The sequence below is a fragment of the Miscanthus floridulus genome, chromosome 7, assembly GCF_019320115.1.
Source record: "Miscanthus floridulus cultivar M001 chromosome 7, ASM1932011v1, whole genome shotgun sequence".
Classification (NCBI taxonomy): Eukaryota; Viridiplantae; Streptophyta; class Magnoliopsida; order Poales; family Poaceae; genus Miscanthus; species Miscanthus floridulus.
The window spans coordinates 13,681,640-13,705,253 of NC_089586.1; the positions used below are offsets into that span (position 1 = coordinate 13,681,640).

At 47.2% G+C, this 23,614-nt stretch overlaps 1 protein-coding gene, 1 long non-coding RNA gene and 2 pseudogenes across 3 annotated transcripts; 1 reads left to right on the forward strand and 3 right to left on the reverse strand.

The window, feature by feature from the left end:
* Positions 1-1,027: 1,027 nt before the first annotated feature.
* On the forward strand, positions 1,028-5,369 carry LOC136462613 (probable metal-nicotianamine transporter YSL8; annotated as a pseudogene).
* Positions 5,370-11,235: 5,866 nt separating this feature from the next.
* Positions 11,236-12,964, reverse strand: LOC136462614 (uncharacterized). The gene is made up of 3 exons (XR_010760778.1): positions 12,843-12,964; positions 11,670-11,780; positions 11,236-11,585 (listed from the first exon to the last, which is right to left on the reverse strand). It is a non-coding gene; the product is annotated as an uncharacterized lncRNA (long non-coding RNA).
* A 1,584-nt stretch (positions 12,965-14,548) lies between these two features.
* On the reverse strand, positions 14,549-18,843 carry LOC136462615 (putative receptor-like protein kinase At3g47110). Of its 2 annotated transcripts, none has more exons than XM_066461688.1 (3): positions 18,728-18,843; positions 15,244-17,937; positions 14,549-15,127 (listed from the first exon to the last, which is right to left on the reverse strand). In XM_066461688.1, the coding sequence occupies exons 2-3, from the start codon at positions 17,912-17,914 to the stop codon at positions 14,757-14,759; spliced, it is 3,042 nt and encodes a 1,013-aa protein (XP_066317785.1). In that variant the 5' UTR covers positions 17,915-17,937; positions 18,728-18,843; the 3' UTR covers positions 14,549-14,756. The 2 variants fall into 2 exon arrangements, with proteins under 2 accessions (XP_066317785.1, XP_066317786.1); XM_066461689.1 differs by having other exon boundaries at positions 18,716-18,795.
* Positions 18,844-19,754: 911 nt separating this feature from the next.
* Positions 19,755-22,977, reverse strand: LOC136465097 (uncharacterized; annotated as a pseudogene).
* Positions 22,978-23,614: the final 637 nt, after the last annotated feature.

The window sequence follows — 23,614 nt, forward strand, 5'->3', positions numbered from 1 at the left end:
ACAACAAAATGAGAACGATAACAGTAAAAGCTGAATTGGAACAATGAACAGCGAAAAAGACTACTTTCAAACCTACTTATAGCGCATAATCGTCCCGAGTTAGCCCACACCACAGTCAACCACGAGTTAGCGTTCCACATCGCGAGAACATACCTGGATCCGGGGTCAGCGTCTTCCGGCGTCGCCGTCGACAGCGCAGGCGGCATGTCACCGCTCTTCATGGCCGCTGCAACCCTACTAGACCGGGGGCGCAACGATGTTGACCTTCATGGATCGAGGATGCCCACTTCGCCGAGATCCAGTGCACCGCCGCCAAGCGCCTAGCCGCCGGTGAAGAAGATTGCCGCCGCTCAGTTCTAGGGTTAGGGATTGGGGAAGGGAGTGGGGAACGGGGATGGAGAACGAACAGACAAGGCGGGCGTCGGTACCCTTATCCTTTCACGGGAGGGCAAAATGATCCATACGAAAATATAGCTCCCTCCTGTACGCCTAACAGTGGGTCCAAGACGGCGTCGGGTGTATGTAGCGGCGTGTCTCAAACAACCGTGGAATTATAATGGCACTGGCGTAGTTAGAAGAATAGTAATGGCGTGCTTCAAAAACGTGAGAATTATAATGGCACAGATCCAATTAACTCTAATATCTATGTACTTATCTTCTTTTAAATGGAATACCTTGCTGCACGAGTTGGTAGAGGTTGGTGGGGATGATTTGGAGTCGATCAAGGATGAAGAAGTCAAGTGAACGCTAATTATGAGAAGAAAGAGGACGACGTGGCATATGAAATTATTTTCATAAACACATGCTTGTCACACGTGCACTTGTACTAGTGTTACAAACAAATCACGTTTGATTTTTTTTTACAAAACAAACATGTTAGAGGAAAGAAACTTTAGATGTTATCCACATGTCAAATAGGTAAGTCGTTTGATCACACGTGTATATTAGATCCAATAAATGATTTTTTCCCGTGTCTTCTATTAATATGTGCTAATCGATATCACAGTTGTCTGGAAGTACCGTAGCAAATCCCTATTACCACCATCACAACATATGGTTAGCAATGAACACCTAATTACACGAACACCTACTTAGACAGGATCTTAATTAACCCAATTACATGAACACCTAATCACTGATTAGCAATTAATCGTCAACATCAGAATGGCGCCTACCGCGCAACCAGCTGCTGTCTAGGTCGTTGGTGGAGATGGAGGGGGTCACCGACACCGCCCAGAGGAGGAAGCGATGAGGAGCTGTCGTTCATGGCCGCCGCTGTCGTCGATGTCGCCCATCTATATGCATGGAGCGCGTTGAGCTCTGGCAGACCGGTGGCGGCGCCAGCCCGCAGCTACACCATATATCGCTCCGGCATCTGGTTCTTGTGCCTGGTAGCAGCCAGCAGAGGGCCGGCCTGATCCATAACAATGACCACAAAAATAAAAATAAAAAAACAATCCAGAATTAATTCCAGATGGAGTAAGAAGGGGCAGCTGCAGATCCAGCCTGGAGTATCGCTGCTGTTCCCGATAATTATATAGCCTGTAAAAAAAGATTTTCTTCAGCAATTATTATCCCAACAATTATTTATGTTACTCCTAGCACTTTGTTATCAGCTGGGAATGAAAAAAAGGAGAGCACAAATACTCAGCTCGCACTTTCTTTACGGCCACTAGCCAATTGCATATCACCCACCTATCTAGCTAGCTAGCGCTCCTTTTGCATGCATTCTCTCCTCCTCCGCTTTCTTCGATCGTCCGGTCCGTCCGTCCGGCCGGCCGTGGCGCGTGTCATCGTCCAAGGCACCGGCCAGCTAGCAGGGGAATCGACCCATCGATCGATCCGTTGCATTGCCCGCCACCGCGCCACCATTGTCGACGTCGTCGTAGCAGTGGCTAGCAGGAGCTAGCGCTACGATTATACTACGAACACGACCGATCCATAACAATGGAGGGGTCGGAGGCGGCGGCGCGTGAGGCGCTGTCGACGGAGAAGGCGTTCGAGGGGGAGCGTCTGCCGGCGTGGTCGGAGCAGATCACGGTGCGGTCCGTGGTGGTGACTGGTGAGCTCGGCGCTGGGCCTGTTCCTGAGCTTCATCGTGATGAAACTCAACCTCACCTCCGGGAGTGCCGTTGCTCGACATGTCGGCGGGGCTCCTCGCCTTCTTCCACATGAAGACGTGGACGTCCGCGCTGGAGCGGTGCGGCGTGTTCCCGAAGCCCTTCACGCGGCAGGAGAACACGGTGGTGCAGACCTGCGTCATCTCCTGCTCCAGCATCGCCTTCTCCGGCGGCTTCGGCACCTACATCCTGGGCATGAGCAAGAAGATCGCGGAGGGGTTAGACGAGGCCAAGACGAGCATCAACGTCGAGGAACCGTCGCTGGGGCGGATCATCGCCTTCCTCTTCGTCGTCAGCTTCGTGTGGGGCTCTTCTCCATCGTGCCGCTCCGCAAGATCATGATCATCAGCTACAAGCTGACGTACCCGAGTGGGTCGGCGACCGCGCACCTCATCAACAGCTTCCACACGCCGCAGGGCGCCATCCAGGCGAAGCAGCAGGTGTCCATCCTCTTCAAGTCCTTCGCGGGGAGCTTCCTCTGGTCGCTCTTCCAGTGGTTCTACTCGGCAGGGCCCGGGTGCGGGTTCAGCTCCTTCCCGGCCTTCGGCATGGAGGCCTACCGCCGCCGCTTCTTCTTCGACTTCTCGGCGACCTACGTCGGCGTCGGGATGATCTGCCCCTACATCATCAACTTCTCGCTGCTGCTCAGATCCGTCGTGAGCTGGGGGCTCATGTGGCCCTACATTGAGAGCAAGCGCGGGCTCTGGTACGACGCCGAGCTGCCACGGATCCATCGCCATGATCATCGGCGATGGGCTGTTCAACTTCCTGTCCATCCTCGTCCGCACCTCCTACGACATGTACCTCAAGCGCACTCGCCCAGCAGAGGCCGCCGCCAAGCCATTCGCCGGCGTCGACGTCACCGAGCGCCAGGCGCTCAGCTTCGACGACCGCCGCCGCACGCAGGTCGGTCGGCATTGGCAATTGGCAATGCATGCACGCTGGCTGTTCGATGATATGATGATATGCCTGACTGACTGGTGACCTGCTATATAATGAATGGAATAATAGGTGTTCCTCAAGGACCAGATCCCGACGTCGATCGCCGCGGGGGCGTACGTGCTCCTGGCGGCGATCTCGGTGGTGGCGATCCCACACATCTTCCGGCAGCTGCAGCTGCAGCCGAAGCACGTGGTGTGGGCGTACGTGGTGGCGCCGGTCTTCGCCTTCTGCAACGCCTACGGGACGGGGCTCACGGACTGGTCCCTCTCCAGCAGCTACGGCAAGCTGGCCATCTTCATCTTCGGCGCCAGCGTGGGCTTGGAAGACGGCGGCGTGGTGGCGGGGCTCGCGGCGTGCGGGCTCATGATGGGCATCGTGTCCACCGCCTCCGACCTCATCCAGGACTTCAAGACGGGGTACCTGACGCTGACCTCGCCGCGGTCCATGTTCGTGAGCCAGGTCATGGGGACCGGGCTCGGCTGCATCATCAGCCCCGTCGTGTTCTGGATCTTCTACAAGGCGTACGACGTCGGGCTGGAGGAAGGGTACCCGGCGCCGTACGCCAAGATCTACCGGGGCATCGCGCTGCTGGGGGTGAACGGGTGGAACCAGCTGCCCAAGTACTGCCTCCGCTTCTGCCTCGCCTTCTTCCTCCTCACCGTCGCCATCTGCGCGCTCAAGGAGGTGGCCAAGGCGCGGCGGTGGTGGGTGCAGGACTACATCCCCAGCGCGCTGGGCATGGCGGTGCCTTTCTTCCTGGGCTCCTTCTTCACCATCGACATGTGCGTGGGGAGCATCGTGCTGTACCTGTGGAGCAAGTCGGACCGGGTGTGTTCGCGCCGGCCGTCGCGTCGGGGCTCATCTGCGGCGACGGCATCTGGTCGCTGCCGTCGTCCATCCTGTCGCTGCTCAACGTGAACCCGCCCCCATGTGCCTCAGGGTCTTCTCCGCCGACACAAACTACCAGGTCGAGGAGTTCCTCTGGACGCTAAGAAACCCAGCCGCTACCTAGCCTTCCTCCTGCTGCTTCCTCACTTCTTCTTCCTTGCTTGCTTGCTTTCACTGTTGCTCATTTCTGATAGATTTTTTTGTTCATTATTTAGCCTTTAATTTTGATGATGTATTTCTTGTACCTGTACGTAGGGTTGTTTTCTTACAGACAGCATGTAATGTACGTACGTTCTGCTTCATTTTTCTCTTGTTCCTCGACTTAATTGTAGAAGGTCCTTGTGTAAAACTAAAACAGCATCCGTAAGTTCCTGTATAAAAATCTCGAGAAATTAACATGTCGGGACTGGATATCATGCTTGCAAAATCAATTCTAGGGAGGCCGAATGGTTTACTTTGCATGTTCGTTATTTTGTGTTTCGACAGTACCTTTTCAAATTCACTATTTTTTTAAAAAAAAGAAATATATATTTGGAGAAGATACATGGGCAACTTTTACACTTGAAAATTCTTCGAATAATATGGTACAGGCATATATATACAGACGCCGGTCAACGTTTACAATGTGCTGGTCAATTTGGATGATGCACAATGATGTTATCTTCAAAGGCATCCCTCATTCGGTTCAACACTGTAAATCGGTCTTCAAGAGAGAATTTGCTCTAGTTATGCCACGGACAAAGACAGCTTATCCTCCTAGGATTGACTTATGGCTAGAAACATTTGCGTAATTTTCCTTATTTTTTTATGACCTTTTTTGTTTCGTGAGTTCAACTTTGTACCCCCTTTTGTTCTAAAATTCAATAAAATTTCGAGTAGGGGTTCAACCCCTCCTGTTCCATAAAAAAATATATATACAGACGCTTACTTACCATATGAATAGCTAGCCCTGTGAACGTCTAAAACTAGGCCAACAACATATTTTGATATTAACCAGTACAGAAACAGTTTTTGAGACATATTATTTTATTTACAGAAGCGGTCTAACTTTTCTTTATCTAAAAATACATACTGAAATTTATTATTAAGAGATGGTTGATCCATCTACAGAGACTACAGTCCAATATATACAATATCTCATATCTGTAAATTAATTTACAGAGACAGTCTCTTGTAAAAAACCGCCTACCCTATTTATTAGCCACAGCCTCCCTAATCCTAACTTTTATATCTCTACTAGTCAGCCTAGGCATTCAGTTCTTTGGTTCAGTTTGGGTTCGGTTCCTTGGTTACCTAAGAAATTCGGTTCCTGAGAAACTGGAACCAATCGGTTCTCAAAAAAACTGGAACATGCCAATTCGGTTCTCGGTTCTTTCGGTTCGGTTTCGGTTCCGAACCGAATAACCGATTTTTGCAGCAGTGTAAGATAGTTCCCAACATCATCCCCAACCGGCGGCACGGTGATCCTCACCCAGACACCCACCATGACAACGGTTGCGGCGGCCCTCCCCCACTACGACGGTGCCCGCGGCGGCCCTCCCCCACCACGACGACCACCCTCGACGACAGCAATTGAGGACCTTCGGTGGTGGATCCATGGAGGGCGAAGGGAGATCCAGTCCCTTCCCTTGACCGGTGGTGGGCCTCCGGTCGTTCCCCCAACCAGCGAGCGCCCCCGTCGGCAGCTCAAAGGTGGAGCCGGTGGCTGGTAGGCGGAGCAGCCGAGTAGGACTGCCGGAGGTTGGCCTGGGCGCCTGGCTGCCGCCTACTATCGGGCGCTCGGGGTGGGCGGCGGCCACTATTACACAAATGATTTTGCGAGGCGATGGGTTTTGATTAACCGAGGCGGGCGGGCTGGGCGGCCGCCTCCGCTAATCGGTGGCAGGGCCGTCGGCCGAGCGACCACCTCGGTTAATACTTAACGGAGGTGGGCAGCATTAGGCGCCCCCTCCGTTAATCCATTAACCGAGGTGGGCAACTTAAGACATCCGCCTCCGTTAATCGGTTATTTTCGGAGGCGGTCGTTCTAAGCGTCCGCCTCCGTAAATCAATTTACGGAGGCGGTCGTCTTAAGTTGTCCGTCTCGGCTAATTATTCCAACAAAAAATAATTCATAACTTTTTATATGAACTCAGATGAAGACAAACTTTATATCAAAATTATAGCTCTTGACAAGATCTACAGCTTTATAGTTGAAAAGTTTTTGAATTGAAACCGTTTAGGGTCCCAAAATATTGTTGTAAGTGCACATATTTTGAAATTTGAAATTTGAAATTATCAAACGATCTCGGATATTGACATGGTCTATACAAAAGTTATAGTTCTCAATAGAATCTACAACTTTGTAGTTAAAAAGTTTTAAATTTGAAGATGTTTAGAGCCCCAAATATGTATTCGAAGGTTATAGATTTTGAAATTTAAAATTTAGAATTCCTAAACGATCTCAAATGTTCACATAGTTAATACTAAAGTTCTAGTGGCCAACCTGATCTACATGTTTGATATTGACAAGTTTTTGATTTAAAGTCATCTAGAGTCTCAAATATGTGTTTGAAATTCGCAAAGTTTTGGAGTAGCCAGAGCCTGCCGCGAAGCCGTCTCTCCGGGCGAGAGTGGTGCTACAGAAGGGCGCTGTCCTCTCCTCGCCGGAGAAGCCTGAGCCTGATGAGGATGGCTATCTGGTAGTGGAAGGTCGGCGAGCTCGCCGTCGGCGGATCCTGGCTACACGCCGCCCCCGTCGACCGGTCCCTGAGGATCTCCGGGGTCGGTGTTTCAATTGCCTGTCTCCCTCGCATCGGGCTGCAGTCAGTCGCCGGCGGACTCGCTGCTTCCGGTGTCGTGCACCGGGCCATCGCTCCTTGGAGTGTTCCGGCCAAGCTGGCTTCTGCCCCGCCGAAGAGAATGTCGGTGTGGCGGCGGATCTCTCCCCCAGACGCGACGGATGTTGTCCCGTCCATGGCGGCCCCTGCGGTCATGGCCGGCGAAGGGGCTCAAGTCGAGAGTTGCAACATGCCACGTCGCCGTATTCGCCGTAGGAGGCGCCGTGCCAGGGGCAGTGGAGCGGTGCCGTCTCCTCCAGGGACCTGAGGCACACCATGATGGCCACGACACAGGTTGTGAATCGGAAGTGGTCTTTCAATTGGAGGTTGCCCAGTCGACGCAACCAGCGGTGACCGACGTCCTTGGCCGGAACGCACCTGAGGTGGCCTCTCCGACACGAACTGCAGTCTCCTCGAGCAAATGCACCGGGTGAGGCCTCCTCAGTTCAGTGGCGACGGCCTCCCCGGTACCAGGCGAGGTTCCCCCTGCGGTCCTGGCTGGGGTGTCTCCCGCTCGACCTGCCACGCCCAGGTCCGGGAGGCGGACACCAGCAAGACAAGGCGTGAGTTCGGTGCTGGTCTACTCGCGGCGGCGAGCTCAAGCTGCGGCTGAAAGCTCTCCGCCCAGAACCGAGGAACGACGAAGTTTCATTTCAAACATCACCAAGAAGACGGTGGCTGTGGCAACAGCCCCCCACCAATCCACAAGCGGAAGCGTAGGAGGAAAGATAGTGCCTGCTGGTTTCACCCCCCACCGTAGCAAAAGAATCGCTAGTGTGGGCGTGGAGACGCCCCCGCAACCCCTCAACCCGCAGAAGAAGACAGTGATGAGATCCCTTGGGCTTGTCAATGATAAGGTGCAAATCAACCAGCAGGCTCTTGATGATTATGCACAAGTCTTCAGCCAGCCCCTTGATGATAGCCTTGTTTGGTTGGGCACCGGCGGATGTTTTGGATGCTTTCTCTGTTTCGGTACAGTTTGCTTCGGTTGATGGAACACCATGGTGGATGACATGCGTGTATGGACCACAACGCACAGCTGACAAACAAGCTGCTCTTTTTTCTCCAAGAACTATGAGATATCAGAGCCCAATGCATGGGTCCGTGGATGGTTGCTGGAGACTTTAATCTCATATATCGGCGAACAAGATAAGAACAACTCCAACATCAATAGGGCCATGATGGGCAGGTTCAGAAGATGTTTAGATGACACAGCGCTCAAAGATATCCCCCTAATTGGCCCAAGGTTCACTTAGTCCAATGAGCAAGAGTCCCCCACCTTGGTAAAACTTGATAAGAGTGTTTTGCTCTTCGGATTGGGAGGAAAAATTCCCTCGATGCTTGCTGCAAAGTGCTGCGACTGAAGACTCGGATCATTGTCCTCTGTCACTGGGTGGTAAGAGGAGATTTCATTTTGAAGCGTTCTGGCCATCCATTGAGGGATTTCCGGAGGAAGTGGCTACAGCTTGGGGATCGGTACAAGCAACGCCCTGCCCGATAGAGACTCGTGCTCTCAAATTCAGGGCTCTCACTCGCGCCCTTCAAAGCTGGAGTCAAAGGAGAGTTGGACACATTAAGTCACAGCTTCTTTTAGCCAAAGAAATTGTCCACCAACTTGAGATTGCACAAGATTCTCGACAGCTATCTAGCGACGAAGCCAACCTACGTTGCATGTTAAAAAAGCATGACCTTGCCTTATCATCGCTGCTGCGTACTATCGCAAGATTACCATCTCGTATTGACTGGCTAAGAGATGGGGATGCCAACACGGCCCTCTTCCACCTCCACGCCCGGCACCGGAAGAGAGAGAATTTCATTCCTAAGCTTGTGGCAAATGGTAATATCCTCACAAGACAGGAAGACAAGGAGCAGGCAGCTTTTGATTTCTACAACAGTTTGCTAGGAACCGCTGAACAGCGTGACATCTCAATTGACCTTGAACAGCTGGAGCTGCCGCCACAGGACCTTCAGGAGTTAGATGCCTTCTTTACCGAAGAAGAGGTGTGGGAAACGATCAAAGGTATGCCTTCTGACAAAGCCCCTGGCCCGGACGGTTTTACCGGCCGTTTCTATAAGAGTTGTTGGCCCATCATCAAATCAGATATTATGGCGGCTCTAATTGCAGTTCAGTGTGGCAATATTCAGAACTTGTGGATGCTCAACTCAGCATTTCTCACCCTCATTCCAAAAAAGGAGGCAGCAGATCAGGTCAAGGACTTTTGGCCCATCAGCTTGATTCACAGCTTTGCTAAGTTGGTAACCAAGATTTTGGCCAATCGGCTGGCCCTTAAACTTCATGATTTAGTGGCCAACAATCAGAGCGCCTTTGTCAAAGGAAGATGTATACAAGACAACTTTATGTTGGTACAGCAGACTGCCCGGTTCTTTCACCAACAAAAACTCCCTCGCATTCTTCTCAAGCTGGATATAACGAAGGCTTTCGACTCTGTGCCATGGCCTTTTCTGTTGGAGGTGTTAAGGCATCGAGGTTTCGGAGATACATGGTGCAGTATCATCAGCGGCATCCTTTTCTCCTCTTCCACGAAGATTCTACTTAATGGCTCACCAGGACAGGAAATTCAACACCAACGGGGACTGCGACAAGGCGACCCGCTGTCTCCTATGTTGTTCATATTGGTCATGGATATTCTTAATGCGATTGTACAGAAGGCCAATGACATGGGGCTGCTTCAACCTTTAGCACGACACCCTCTCCAACATCGGGTTTCCCTATATGCGGATGACATGGTCATGTTCCTCCGTCCGGTTGCTACGGATATTGACCTTGTCATGGATATCTTACGGGTGTTTGGCGCAGCTACAGGGCTGAAAACAAATATTCAAAAGAGCAGCGTCACCCCAATTCGCTGCACCACCGAGCAATTGGATTTGGTACAACAGCGGATCCCGTGCGAGATTCTAGAGTTCCCTTGCAAATATCTTGGTTTACCTTTATCAGTCAAGAAGCTGACGAAAGCCCAAGTCCAGCCTATCATTGATCGCCTCGCAAACCAGTTACCGGGATGGAAAGCAGACCTTATGAATAGAGCCGGTCGAACTGTACAGGTTAGATTTGTTATGACCTCCATGGTTATCTTGCGATGGCGGTGGACCTGCCACCTTGGGCATTGAAGGCCATGGATAAGATTCATAGAGGGTTCCTTTGGCGAGGAAGGAAAGATGCAAAAGGGGGTCACTGCTTGCTGGCTTGGCCGAAAGTAACTCAACCACTCGAACTTGGTGGTCTGGGGATTCATGATCTAAAATCTTTGTGCTGGGCACTTCGGATGAGATGGTTATGGTTAGAAAAAAACTCAGCCGGACAAACCATGGGCTACCTTCCCTATTCAAGTGCAGGAGCCAATCAAAGCTCTCTTTGCTGCAGCCACGAACACAATTGTGGGAGATGGAAATACTACTCTGTTCTGGACCGACAATTGGCTCCACGGCTTGTCCCTTGCTGTCCTAGTTCCTCACATTTTTGCCCTGGTCCCGAAACGGCGACGGAATCGACGTAAAGTTAGTGAAGCGTTGCATGAGCTTCAATGGACTCACGACATCCAGGGTGCTCTCAGTGTCGCTGCTCTTGCCGAGTTCATAGGAATCGTGGACCTGCTGGAGGAAGTGCAGCTATTGTCGGGCGTCCCAGACAAGCACCAATGGAGATTCTCAGCTTCTGGAAAATATTCGTCAAAATCGGCTTATGACACCTTCATTGGAGCAGTACATTTTGAACCATGGGAACTCATCTGGAAGAGCTGGGCGCCTAAGAAATGCCAATTCTTTATCTGTTGGCAGTTCACAAACGTTCCTGGACGGCAGGCAGACTAGCGAGAAGAGGACTACCCCACCCAACCTGTTGTGCGCTGTGCGATCAAGTCGAGGAGGACATCCAGCACATCATCATTGGCTGTGTTTTCGCTAAACAAGTGTGGTTTCAAATGCTCAGTAAAGTGGGACTCTCAGTTCTAGCCCCTCAAGCTGCGGACACTTCATTTGAGGATTGGTGCATCAAGATAGACAAGCTGGCGCCTACAGTCTTCAGAAAGGGAATCAATTCCCTGATTATTTTGGGAGCATGGATGATTTGGAAGCAGCGAAACGATTGTGTATTCAACGGGGCGTCGCCAAACGTGCAGAGAATCCTAACACACATCGAAGAGGAAGCGCATCTGTGGTGTTTAGCTGGAGCAAGGGAGCTTGCACGGCTCCCTATAGCAAACGGTTAATCCCATCACCGTTGTTAGTAGTTGGTCGTGTTTTATTTTGACAGGCGCGAATGTAACTGAAAGTTAAGGGGTGTGTGGGTGGTGTGCGTGTTGTATTTTACAACTCTTCTTCTTAATGAAATGATATGCAGCTCTGCTGCGTATTCGAGAAAAAATCTGTCCATCAGGGAATCCAATTTGTCAGTGATTGATGTTAGTAACTGCAATGTGGAAGTACATGACAACTTGATAAAAGAAAATAGCATACCATTTTTTCACGGTTTTTCACAGGATTGAGTGGTGGATCTGTCAGTAGGATTTTACACTCAGATGGATCAACCTAAATGAAGAGCCGAGAAAGGTGTTGCTTTACTTGAAGAAATATATTTAAGGGTGTTGCTAATATGTTTTCTTTTTCTTGGGGAAAGGGTCTGGCACCACAAGCAGAGCAAAGCATATTGAGACAGATATACCTTGAGCTCACTATAGAAGGCATAATCCCAAATATGGCCCATATCATCCCAATTTTGAACAAACCCATTGGTGACTGGATATGATACATCAAGTTGATGCCTCAGGTCAGCACATGCTGCTCCAACAACAATATCCTGCATTGTACACGAGCACTTATCATAAGATGTAAGAAAGAAAATGAGGACCGAAAAGGATTTTATGAGGCACTGAGTTCAGACCGTCAATTCTTGTTCCTGGAGTGACTCCTCATAGCGAAGCAATGGCCTTCCAACGACACATGGGAATACAGATGTAGGGAAGTTCTCGCCAGCAAAGCCACAATTTACATACTGCAACCAAAGGTTTCAAATTAGAAAAATGAAATGTCCGCTTTTAATCTGAGGTTTTATTGTTTAACCATACTAGAGACTGGAGATATCCATTTAATTTGGCTCATTGTTGTTTAATCATATTGGAGACAGGAAAAAAACACTTTGTAATCTGGGGTACTTTTATCTAACCATATTACAGATTAAGAAAAAGCTACATATGTTGACAACCAAATATTTGGCATTAGCAAGAACCAAGAGTCAAGAGAAGCTACACCGCCTCATGCATATGTCTAAGACAAATGTGGCTCACCATAATGATGTAGGACAAGTTCTGTAATAAAACATTTTCAGAGATCCCTTGGTTTCAGGAAATTTTGGCTGCACTAGACTAATAAAAGCCATGGGCAATCATATGGTCTTACATGTCTGCTATGCATAATATTAGTTTTTGTTCTCTATTAGAAAAAAGGAAAAGACCAAAAACAAAACCTGCACATTGGCAGCAAAGAAAAGAACTACAGAATTGACCAAACATCCTAAAATTAGCAAGCCTTTGGGTTTCATCAAAACCACCAATAGCTCAGGTGAAACCTACGGTGTGTATTCCAAGCATTTCACCACAATCTAGCACACTGTATTCATCACTTCACAATTAGATGTGGCAGCAGATGTCATCTCAACCTAAATACCAATTGTGTCAGTGGAGGCAAGAAAATCGCCAGGGTACTTCCGAATGCAACACAGCAAAATTAGCACAAAATATCCTATAGGCAATGGCGCCGCAGTCTCCAACGCTATTAAACTACCCCAGTGATTCCAGTCGCTCCGTCGCCCCCAGCCAGGCAGCCGCCTTCCAGGGGCACACGGCACGACTACTGATCCCCGATCACCCATGGCCCCGCCATGCCTTCATGGACCGACTCGGAGACCGGGCCCCGAACAGGCAGAGGTGGATTTCGCGGGGGACGACTCCAGAAACTCGGCCAAGATTTGGAACATGAGCACGCCGGTAAGCGGATCTAGGAGCGAATGGGAGAGGGGGGCAGGGAGAAGCAGATTAGGGAGGGGACGGGCCCTTACCCCGGTGCCGTTGTCGCACACCACCACGTTCCTGCTATCCATTCACGCCTCCCTCCCTTCTTCGGCCTCTTCCTCCTCCCTCTCTGCCTTTCTCGTTTCTCCTTCCCTGGCCTTCGAAGCTGCAGAGGAGGAGAGGGGAGACAGAGGAAGAAGACGGGCCAACTGACTGCAGCAACCGCGACCGAACCACCGCCGTCGGATCAAGGCGCGGACGGCCCTGATCAACTCTTCACTTGAACAAAAGCAATAAAATTTCACTTCTTACTACTACTTCCGTTTTTTAATGTATGTATAGCGCAGATTCATATTATTCAAAACTTTTGTAGAATTATCGTTATAGGTATTTTAAGTATAACTTATAATTGTTTGTGTTTGCACAATTTTTTTAATAAGATAAACGGTCAATCTTTTGCGCAAAAGTCAACGGCAACATATATTTAAAAACGGATGGAGTACTAAATATTCTCCGTTCGAATTCCTCTTTTCCTTGACTATTGTACTTCCTTCAAATTTGGCTCTATAATTGTTTTACTTCATATTTTAGAGAAAGCTTAACTACTTAATGTGTAAATATTTCAAAATAGTTTAAAAAAGGTGTACATCTTTTCGCCTCTAAGCTTGATCTCTTGGATAACCTTTTTCCTTTCTTCTTTTCCCGTTGCAGATGTAGTGAATCAAAATCATAACTCGTAAGTATGACGGACTGGCCAAAATACCTAGTCGAGTTTTATTCCACACATTTGCAAATAAACGCATTCCATTTTTTTCTCTAATAAAAGCAGTGTTCGCCTAAACGGCCGTGCACAGGCCGTGTAAACGCTATTCAGTGGCCTACCGTGTAGTTTAGGGGGTAAACGGTACATTACACGGTTCGGCCGTGTACACGTAAAGACGGAGATTACACGGTCTAAACCGTGTACACAATTCGATATTAAACCGGTTACACACCGTTTACAACAGTATTTTTGACCGTTTAGGAAACAACAACGTTCAAGTGGGTGATAGAAATTTTGGGCGCTGTTACATGACCACTGCCAACTGTTTGCTAGCTGCTACTTTGATAGTTCGATTTTTCTTAGGTATGTGCATAATTCAAAATTTCAATGTAAGAGAACAAAACATTCAAATTCAGTTCATAAAAGGTGTGTTCAACCCTCTCATAGTCATTCTCACTTGAAAATATATTGTCCAGCTCACCATTATATTTATTTCTAGGCATATGTATATGTCGTAATAGTTATTTATATGTATATAGTACAAAAACGTGTAATCCGTTTAATGCCATGTGCACGCCGTGTACACCGTCTAAACATTACTCGAGCCCTTGCCGACTGTTTACCGTTTACCGTTTAGGCTAACACTGAATAAAAAGCATGCATTTGTGCACCATTTCCTTTACCAAAAGAAAGTGAGGATGTGGAAGGGACACTTTCATTCAGTTGGACGTGATGATGGATTGAGCAATAGCTTTAATTTGCTCCCCTACCGCTAGACTGGTAGAAACAACCACTGAGGCACTGAACGGTAGATAGCTTTGCTCCCTAGCTACTAGATTGGTGAGAGGACAACACCTTTGTAAATGAAAGAAACAGCCATGATAAATTACACGATGATGACAGTTACAGAGTAGCAATAATAATCAACATTCATGGAAATCATGAATCTATGAACTCCACGAAACCCAGAAACTTCAGATTCACTTAATGCAAGAAACTAGCGATTTGTATTAAACCTTGGAACCTCGAGGTAAGTGCTGTTCTCCACTCTTCTCATGCATTGTTTTGCACTTATTTTCAATTCGGCAAATCAAAAGAGCAAAAGCCTTTTGGTAAAAAAAAAAGAGCGAATGACTTTTCTGGCATGATTTTGCACACATGCCCTTGGCTGAAATCTAGTAACAGAGATCACTTGCAGTTACAGAGCTTCGCCTCTATCATATGACTCCCTGACGGCCTGGAGCTTCATGGACACTTCCCTCATGTTCATCCTCTCGTTGGGCAGTTGGCGAGTGCAGCACAGCCCAATGCTCAGCACAGAATGCACACATTCCATGACCATAACCGTGCTCTCGTTGTAAACTCCGAAGTCGTCGATTTCTTCCTGCAGTCGGGCATCCATAATCTCCAGTATATGGTCAGGGAAGCTTGCCTCTACAAAGCTCACAATGCTCAGCCCATCCTTGAACATGTCATCAGTAGGCCTCCTCCCAGTGCACATCTCCAGCAGGATTATGCCAAAGCTGTACACATCACCAGGAGCCGTCACTTGTCCTCCACTAGCATACTCTGAAATCGAAGAAGAGGTTGTGTATTTTTTTTAACAAAATGGCATCAAGTTCACCCAATCCTAGAGATCTTCAAACTTAAATTTCAATAATAATTTTTTTTTCATTGAGCATTACCTGGAGCAATGTAACCAATAGTTCCCTTCACCACAACCGTGCTTGATGTGCTTGCATTATCCAAGAATCTTGCGAGGCCAAAATCACTGATGCGGGCCGTCATATCGTTGCTGAGAAGGATGTTGCTAGGCTTCAGATCAGAGTGAACAATGTGCCTCTGGCTACTGTGGTGCAGATATTCCAATGCATTTGCAATGTCAAGAGCAATGTTCAACCTTTGCATCAGAGTCAGATGACAGAGAACATTGGAACCATCTTCCTTTGGGTGTAGCAGTGAGTCGAGGCTACCATTAGGCATGTACTCATAAACCAATGCCTTGAAATCGTTTCCTCCAGAATCAATGCTCGAACAGGTAGTGAGGATGGGAACGATATTGCGGTGTCTTAAACTTCTCAGAGCTTCACACTCCGCTATGAAACTTCTGTTTGCACCTCTAGTTTCCATGTCAAAAACCTTCACTGCTACCAAGTTAGTCTCTCCATGCAACATTGCTCTGTAGACAGAGCCATATCTTCCCCTGCCGATCAAATTGGATAGTGAGAACCTATCTGTTGCTTCAGTTAGATCCTTGTAAGTGATTGCGGGAAACTTTCCACCAAATGAAGGTAGGAGCGTAGATGCCTGTTTCGATTTGTTCTTTCTATAAAATATCATAAGAATGATTATTATCACAAGTAGAGATATGACTGTAATAGCTACAGCGGCTACTACTTTCATTCTGATAGACCGCTTTCGCTTCAATGAATGTGAAGATGGAACAGAGCATGGAGGAATATGGAGCTTAGAAATCCCACCGCACAGCCCTGAGTTCCCATCAAGCATGAGTGCGGATGCATTCAGGAACACACCTTTTGTAGGGACCTCACCTACAAGATGATTATTCGAAAGATCTATTTGAGCGAGCGACTTCAAACTTCCCAGAGATTTGGGGATGGTTCCTGACAAGTTGTTGCGAGAAAGATTCAACACTTTCAAGCTCTCCAAGTTCCCCAAGGATACTGGAATGTTTCCAACAAGGGAGTTCTGTGCCAAATCTATGATATCTAACCCATGGCAATCACCCAGAGTGTCTGGGATTTCTCCAGACAACTTGTTTGATGACAACTGCAGCTCCATTAGTTGTTTAGCCTTGCCAACTTCTGGAGGCAAACTGCCATCAAGCTTGTTAAAAGATAGCTGGCAGCTTATGAGTGATGGAAGACGGAAAATCTCAGCTGGAACACTCCCCTGGAGTCTGTTGTTAGTAATGTTCAATCTTAGGAGGCTCTTAATTTTACCAAGGGTTGGCGGAAGAGCCCCTTCGATCATATTGTCTTGAAGATAGAGATATGTCAACTGTGAAAGATTACCAATGGAAAGTGGGATAGGCCCCGTGAAGCTGTTTCCTTCCAAGTATAATGCCTGCAAATTCCCAAGCTTTCCAACCCACTGGGGAATTGCACCAATATACTGGTTGTTTTCAAGTGACAAGGCAATCAAGGATTGGAGGTTCGTGATGCCTGGTGGAAACATCCCAGATAGACGGTTTGTGCCAAGGTACAATATCTGAAGTTCAGAGGTGAGATTACCTATTGAACTTGGCACATCCCCTCCTAAGTTGTTCATAGCAAGTGCAATTACTTGAAGTTTGCTGCAATTGGCCAATGAGTCAATGAACTCCCAGCTCTTCCTGTCAGATGCTTCAAGACTGTTGGATTCAAGATTCAGGAAGGTAAGATCATGTAAACAGCCTAGAGCGCTTGGTGCTGTACCACTGAAATAGTTGCGGGACAGCCCAAGATCAAGGATCTTTGAAGCATTGGCTAGAGAAGCAGGGATAGGCCCTTCAAAATTGTTAGAATCTAACCCGAGGTGCTGCAGATTCGGAAGATGGCTTCCAAAATCAGAAGGTAACACCGCCTTGTCGAGATGGTTCATCTCCAGGCCAAGGTAAACTAGAGAAGACTGATTGAACAGCATCTGCGGCACCCTTCCCGAGAACAAGTTGTCACCAAGACCCAAAAATGACACCTCAAACAGCAGCACAAGTTCTTGAGGGATGCTTCCCTGAAGGTAGTTCTCTGAAAGAGAAAGTATATTGATACTTGTCATGTTACCAATTGATCGTGGAATGGGTCCAGTAAGGTTATTTCCTGACAGAGTCAGAAAAACAAGCTTCGAGAGGGAGCCAATGTTGTCAGGAATCCTTCCTTCTAAATGATTGGAGTACAAGGATAAGGTCTGGAGGTTAGAACAATTACAGAGCTCGGCAGGAATCCATCCCTGCAGTGAGTTATTGCTCAAGGAAATCATCTCTAGCCGATGTAGATGGCCAAAGGAAGCAGGGATTTCACCAGTGAAGCTGTTATTTGACAGGTGCAAAGCTCTGAGATATGTAAGGTTTCCGAGGGATGGAGTGATGTACCCAGACAACCCTTGGCCAGTGAGATCTAGCTGAGTGACACGCTGCGGATGCTTCCGGCTGCATGAGACGCCTTTCCAGAGGCAGAAGTGGCTGCTCATGTTCCAGGAGGCAAAGGATCCATGAGGATCACTACAAGATAGCTTGAAATCAAGTAGTGCTGCGCGATCAGTCTCGTTCCCATGCATTGGTGAGCAGGTCGCATGAGTCGGCAGTAGCAGTAAGAGCGGTAGCACAAGGAACAAGAACGCAGAAACAGGGAACTCCATAGGTTCTGCTTTTCAACAGTTACCTGCAAAGAATTGGCAATAACCATAATGACCTTGCATGCTTAGTATTGAGACATTTCGTGTAATGAAAAAAGCCAGAACTTTTGTGTGACAATTAAATTCCATTTAGAAACCATCATGGCTCCACTAAACAAACCAGTGGACTTTCACTTGTACATCCGACGAAAAAGACTGCCAATATTTGAGCAAAAAGAATGCCCAATGAGCAAAGTGCAACAGAAGAACAGCTGTCAACCAATAAGCTATTGAGCCCAACACTCAACTTTGTTGCTGTTTTCCATCACTTACAAAAGTAAACAGTCACGCCTTGCTAAATAAATTTACAGTTTGCATTATCTAAATCATGAAGCATATCTTGTCAGGAAGTTAGAAAAGAAAAAGAACGGAGCTGGTCAAGTGAAATTATAGCAGAGTGTAAATAATTCAACATGGATGGTTGGTTGCAGGTATGTAATGGTGCATAAATACTGCCTAGTGTTCCTTTTTAATACCTTAGAGATCAAACCTAATTCACATAGTTCAAAATTTGCCTCTGTACTGTTGCAAGCTAACACAAAAAACGTAAAGCACTGACTATCATACTCATTTAAAATGACATCAACAGAAAAAGGCCCAAAATGATGCTTAACAAATATGAAATGAGTCTCCAGCACATTCTCATACTAGTAAGATGTAGGAAACAAAGGGAGAAATCTACAATACAGAAGTTGAGAAGGAAAAAAGAAAACAACTTTTCAGTTCAAACACAATAAGGCAACTGATAGGAAGGAAGCTAAATACCTCTGAACTCACCTGGCGCGTATACTGCATTGCCTGTGGGATGGGGCTCTGTTAGCGGCACAGAAATATGGTCAGCTTCCGAATCCTCTTATAGGCGTTCTGCAGGTCACTGTTGGTCAACGCAAATGTCTTCCACGTCTCCTAGTACCCGATCTTCCGCGTCATGACATCCTGAAGCTCTTTTCCTACTGCGTAGGTAATAGACGGCACAAGGATTTCCAAAAAAGCCATGAATTCTCTGGCAGAGGCTCAAGCTTCACCCGAGTCAAAGTCAGTCTGGAATATTGGCAAAAGCAAGGAGAAGCACTCACCCTAGGTGTCACGGGAGCAAAAGCAGCCAGCGACATGACGAAACCCCAGTCAAAAACCCTGGGAAACGCCAACCCAGCCCACTCCATATCTGCAATTTTTTGTAACCATTTCAACTCTTGGATGATGACTTAGTACATGGAGTTTTCAATTCGTGCCAAAGCTGTATGGCACTAGCTGCAACAGTGGAATGAGACGTGCACTGCTTGTACTCTCTGTTCCTACTTCATAGGCACTCCATGTTTGACTCCCAGTCAAAACATTTCATTCCCTGAGATACGGTTTCTTAGAAAGTAGATATGTTGTATAACAGCTATGCATATGGAAAAAGGTACAATACTTCTGTCTCTGTAGCATGGCCACAATATAAATTAGCAGGAAATCAGATCTTTTAAGCAACAGGGGTACACAAAAAGCATTATGTTAAACAGGCTAGTTTGAACTAGGCATTATAATGCCGTATTGAATAGCAAAAATTATTTAGCACGGTATCTAAATTAAAGATTCAAAGGAACTGAATCTTACACATCTTGAGGTCTCAAATCTGCTCTACCTTGATGATTATTGGCGAGTTAGTCTCAACGACTTGCACAGTATGAGTTTCTTTTCTTGTTTCTATTTTTTCTTTAGGGCTATGCCCATACCAGCCTAGATAGTTTAAGTACAAATCTGATAAAGCACATGTCTTAAAATATAAGTAAATGAAAGTGGTGTGCACAGGCAACCGAGATCAAGGATAATTTAAGCTGTAAAATACCTGGAGCAAGACATATAAAAAGACCAAAAGCACAACAGAATCTACAGAAGAGCATTAAGCAGATGCCGACATCAGAGGACAGAACAACGATACAACAACAACAACAAAGCCTTTTAGTCCCAAGCAAGTTGAGGTAGGCTAGAGTTGAAACTCAACATGAGCCCCTAGTCACGATTCAGGCACGTCAATAGCAGCTTTCCAAGCAATTCTATCCAAGCAGAGATCTCTAGGTATATCCCATCCTTTCAGATATCTTTTTATTGTCTCCTTCCATGTCAACTTCAGTCTTCCTCTACCTCTCCTCACGTTGGTATCTCGACTTAGGACTCCACAATGCACTGGTGTCTCTGAAGGTCTCCTTTTGACATGGCCAAACCACCTCAACCGATGTTGGACAAGCTTTTCTTCGATTGGTGCTACCCCTAGGCGATCACGTATATCATCATTCCGAACTCGGTCCATCCTTGTGTGACCGCAAATCCAGCGCAACATACGCATTTCCGTGACACTCAGTTGTTGGACATGTCGTCTTTTTGTAGGCCAACGTTCTGCTCCATACAACATAGCGGGTCTTATCGCCATTCTATGAAACCTGTCTTTAAGCTTTGTGGTACCCTCTTGTCACAGAGAAAGCCAGATGCTTAGCGCCACTTCATCCACCCTGCTTTGATCCCATGGCAAACGTCTGCATCAATATATCCATCCTTCTGTAGCATCGATCCTAGATAACAGAATGTATCCTTCTTAGGCACCACTTCGTTCCAACCGCACCTCTCCCTCCTCATGTGCAACGTTGCTAAAGTCGCATCTCATGTATTCTGTTTTAGTTCGACTTACTCTAAAACCTTTGGACTCTAGGGTCTGCCGCCATAGCTCTAGTTTTCTATTTACTCCTGCCTGGCTTTCATCAACTAGCACTACATCGTCTGCAAAAAGCATACACCAAGGGATATCCCCTTGAATGTCCCTCATCACTTCATCCATTACCAAGGCAAAGAGATACGGGCTCAAGGCGGACCCTTGATGACGTCCTATTTTAATCGGGAAGTAATCTGTGTTACCATCATTTGTTCGGACACTAGTCACGGCATTGTTGTACATGTCCTTAATGAGGGTAACATACTTTGTTGGGACTTTATTTTTGTCCAACGCCCACCACATAACATTTCTTGGTATCTTGTCATAGGCTTTCTCCAAGTCAATGAAAACCATGTGTAGGTCCTTCTTCTGCTCCCTGAACCGCTCCATAACTTGTCTTATTAGGAAAATTGCTTCTATGGTTGACCTTCCGGGCATGAAACCGAATTGGTTCGTAGGTACCCGCGTCGTTCCTCACAGTCGATGCTCTATAACTCCCTCCCACAGCTTCATCATGTGGCTCATCAACTTAATTCCCCTATAATTAGTGCAGCTTTGGATGTCTCCCTTGTTCTTGTAGATTGGTACCAATATACTTCTTTTTCACTCCTTCGGCATCTTGTTCGATCAATAGATATTGTTGAACATCTTCGATAGCCATACTATACCTAAATCCTCGAGGCACCTCCACACCTTGATCGGAATACCATCGGGTCCCATCGCTTTACCCACTTTCATCCTTTTCAAAGCTTCTCTAACCTCCTGCTCTTGGATCCTACGCACAAAGCGCCTATTGGTGTCATCAAACGAGTCGTCCAACCAAACGGTGGAGTTGTCATTCTCCCCATTGAACAGCTTATCAAAATACTCTTGCCATCTATATCTGATCTCATCCTCCTTCACTAAGAGCTGCTCCCTCTCATCCTTAATGCACTTGACTTGGTTGAAGTCCCTCGTCTTTCTATCATGAGCTCTCGCCATCCTATAGATGTCATTCTCTCCTTCCTTCGTATTCAGGCGTTGATAAAGACCCTCGTAAGCCCACCCGTTTGCCTCTCGCACCGCTCGTTTTGTAGTCTTCTTTGCCACCTTGTACTTCTCTATGTTGTCCGCACACCGGTCCTGGTACAAGCGCTTATAGCATTCCTTCTTTTCCTTAATATCCTTTTGCACCTCTTCGTTCTACCACCAAGCGTCTTTCAAGTCGCATCCACTTCCTTTGGTCACTCCAAGTACCTCTGCCCCAACCTTCCGAATGAATGTTGCCATCTTCTCTCACATGTTGTTTGCATCGCATTCATCCTCCCAAGGGCCCTCTTTAATAACTCTTTCCTTGAAGACTTTTGATGCCTCCCCTTCTAATTTCCACCACTTTGTTCTTGCAATCTTGGCTTGTTTAACCCTACGAGCTCGTACCAGAAAGCGAAAGTCAGCCACCACTAGCTTGTGCTGAGAAACCACGCATTCACCTGGCAACACCTTACAATCCACGCAAACGCATTTATCCCCCCTTCTTGTAAGAACAAATTCGATCTGACTAGAGGAATATCCGCTCTTATAGGTCACTAAGTGAGACTCTCTCTTACTAAAGAAAGTGTTGGTTATCATCGGATCAAAAGCCGTAGCAAAGGCTAGGATCTCCTCTCCCTCCTGGTTCCTACTACCATAACTGAAACCTCCATGAGCCGCCTCAAAACCTGCACTTGTTGAACCAACATGGCCATTAAGGTCCCCTCCTATGAAGAGCTTCTCGCTACTAGGTACCGTTCTAACCAAGTCGTCCAAGTCTTCCCGAAATTGTCTCTTAGCACTCTCATCATGGCCTACTTGGGGGTATAAGCACTAATTACGTTCAAGACCATATCACTAACGATAAGTTTGACTAATATGATTCTATCCCCTTGTCTTCTCACCTCCACCACCCCATCCTTGAGGCTCTTATCAATCAAAACTTCTACTCCATTTATATTTGAAGATGTCCCTGTGTACCAGAGCTTGAAGCTAGTATTGTCCACCTCATTCGCCTTCTGTCCCTTCCATTTAGTCTCTTGGACACTCAAGATATTTACCTGTCTCCTAACCGTGTATCAACTAACTCTCTTAACTTACCTATAAGAGACCCTACGTTCTAACTACCTAAACGGATCCTAATTGGTTCGACTAGCTTTGTTACCATTCACACCCGTCGAGACTGGTGTGAAGACCCTTGCTCATTTTTCACCACACCCGCGCCACTGAGGATGCGACGACCCGATCATTGCTCACTTGACACCGTGCCCAGATCAAGACACGGCGCGTCACGGGGGTGACGACCCGGCCCTTGCTTATTTAACACCATATCCGGGTTCCGACATGACGCGTCGCTTAGAGGGTTACGCCCCCAACGAGATTTTTTTGGGTTTCATCTCCATAAGAGTAGCTAAGTTTTTACATTGGCTGGCTCGCCAAGCCTAACACAACCCTCCTCCTTTGCCAGGGCTTAGGACTTGCTATGCTGGGACCCCATAGGCACCCACCATAGGCGGAGTTGGACATAACAACGATGTTTACCGCAATGCAACCTGCCTCACCATTTTGATGTGACACGCCACACAAATGTGTGTACCCATTATTTCTTCCTTTCAGCAATCTTTGACTAAACATACACCCGTCATCAAGCCAATACAAAAAGGTTCTCTGGAAAAGTTGCAGAAGCAGTTCGAGGACGACTTGGCCACTTGGGGGCCTCAAGTTGTCACTGGCCCAGTATCCATTATCTGGAACACTATATTGTTCCTCGTTGGATGGACTTTGACTCTAGAAAAATAATATGTGCAATGATGTATGGGCAAAGAGAAAACGATATCGCCACTAGTAAGCCAGTGAAATGAAGAACAGATCAGCAGTTTTTCCGCAGAACACAATCTAAACTGTAAATGAAGAACGGGTCAGCAGTTTTTCCATGGACCACAACCTAAATTGTCTGCTTTTAAGTC

Coding starts and splice junctions, on each gene's coding strand:
- LOC136462615 (XM_066461688.1), bottom strand. CDS start 17,914: ATGGAGTTCCCTGTTTCTGCGTTCTTGTTCCTTGTGCTACCGCTCTTA. Junction 15,128..15,243: donor TATTGGTTACATTGCTCCAG/GTAATGCTCAAT, acceptor CTTCGATTTCAG/AGTATGCTAGTGGAGGACAA.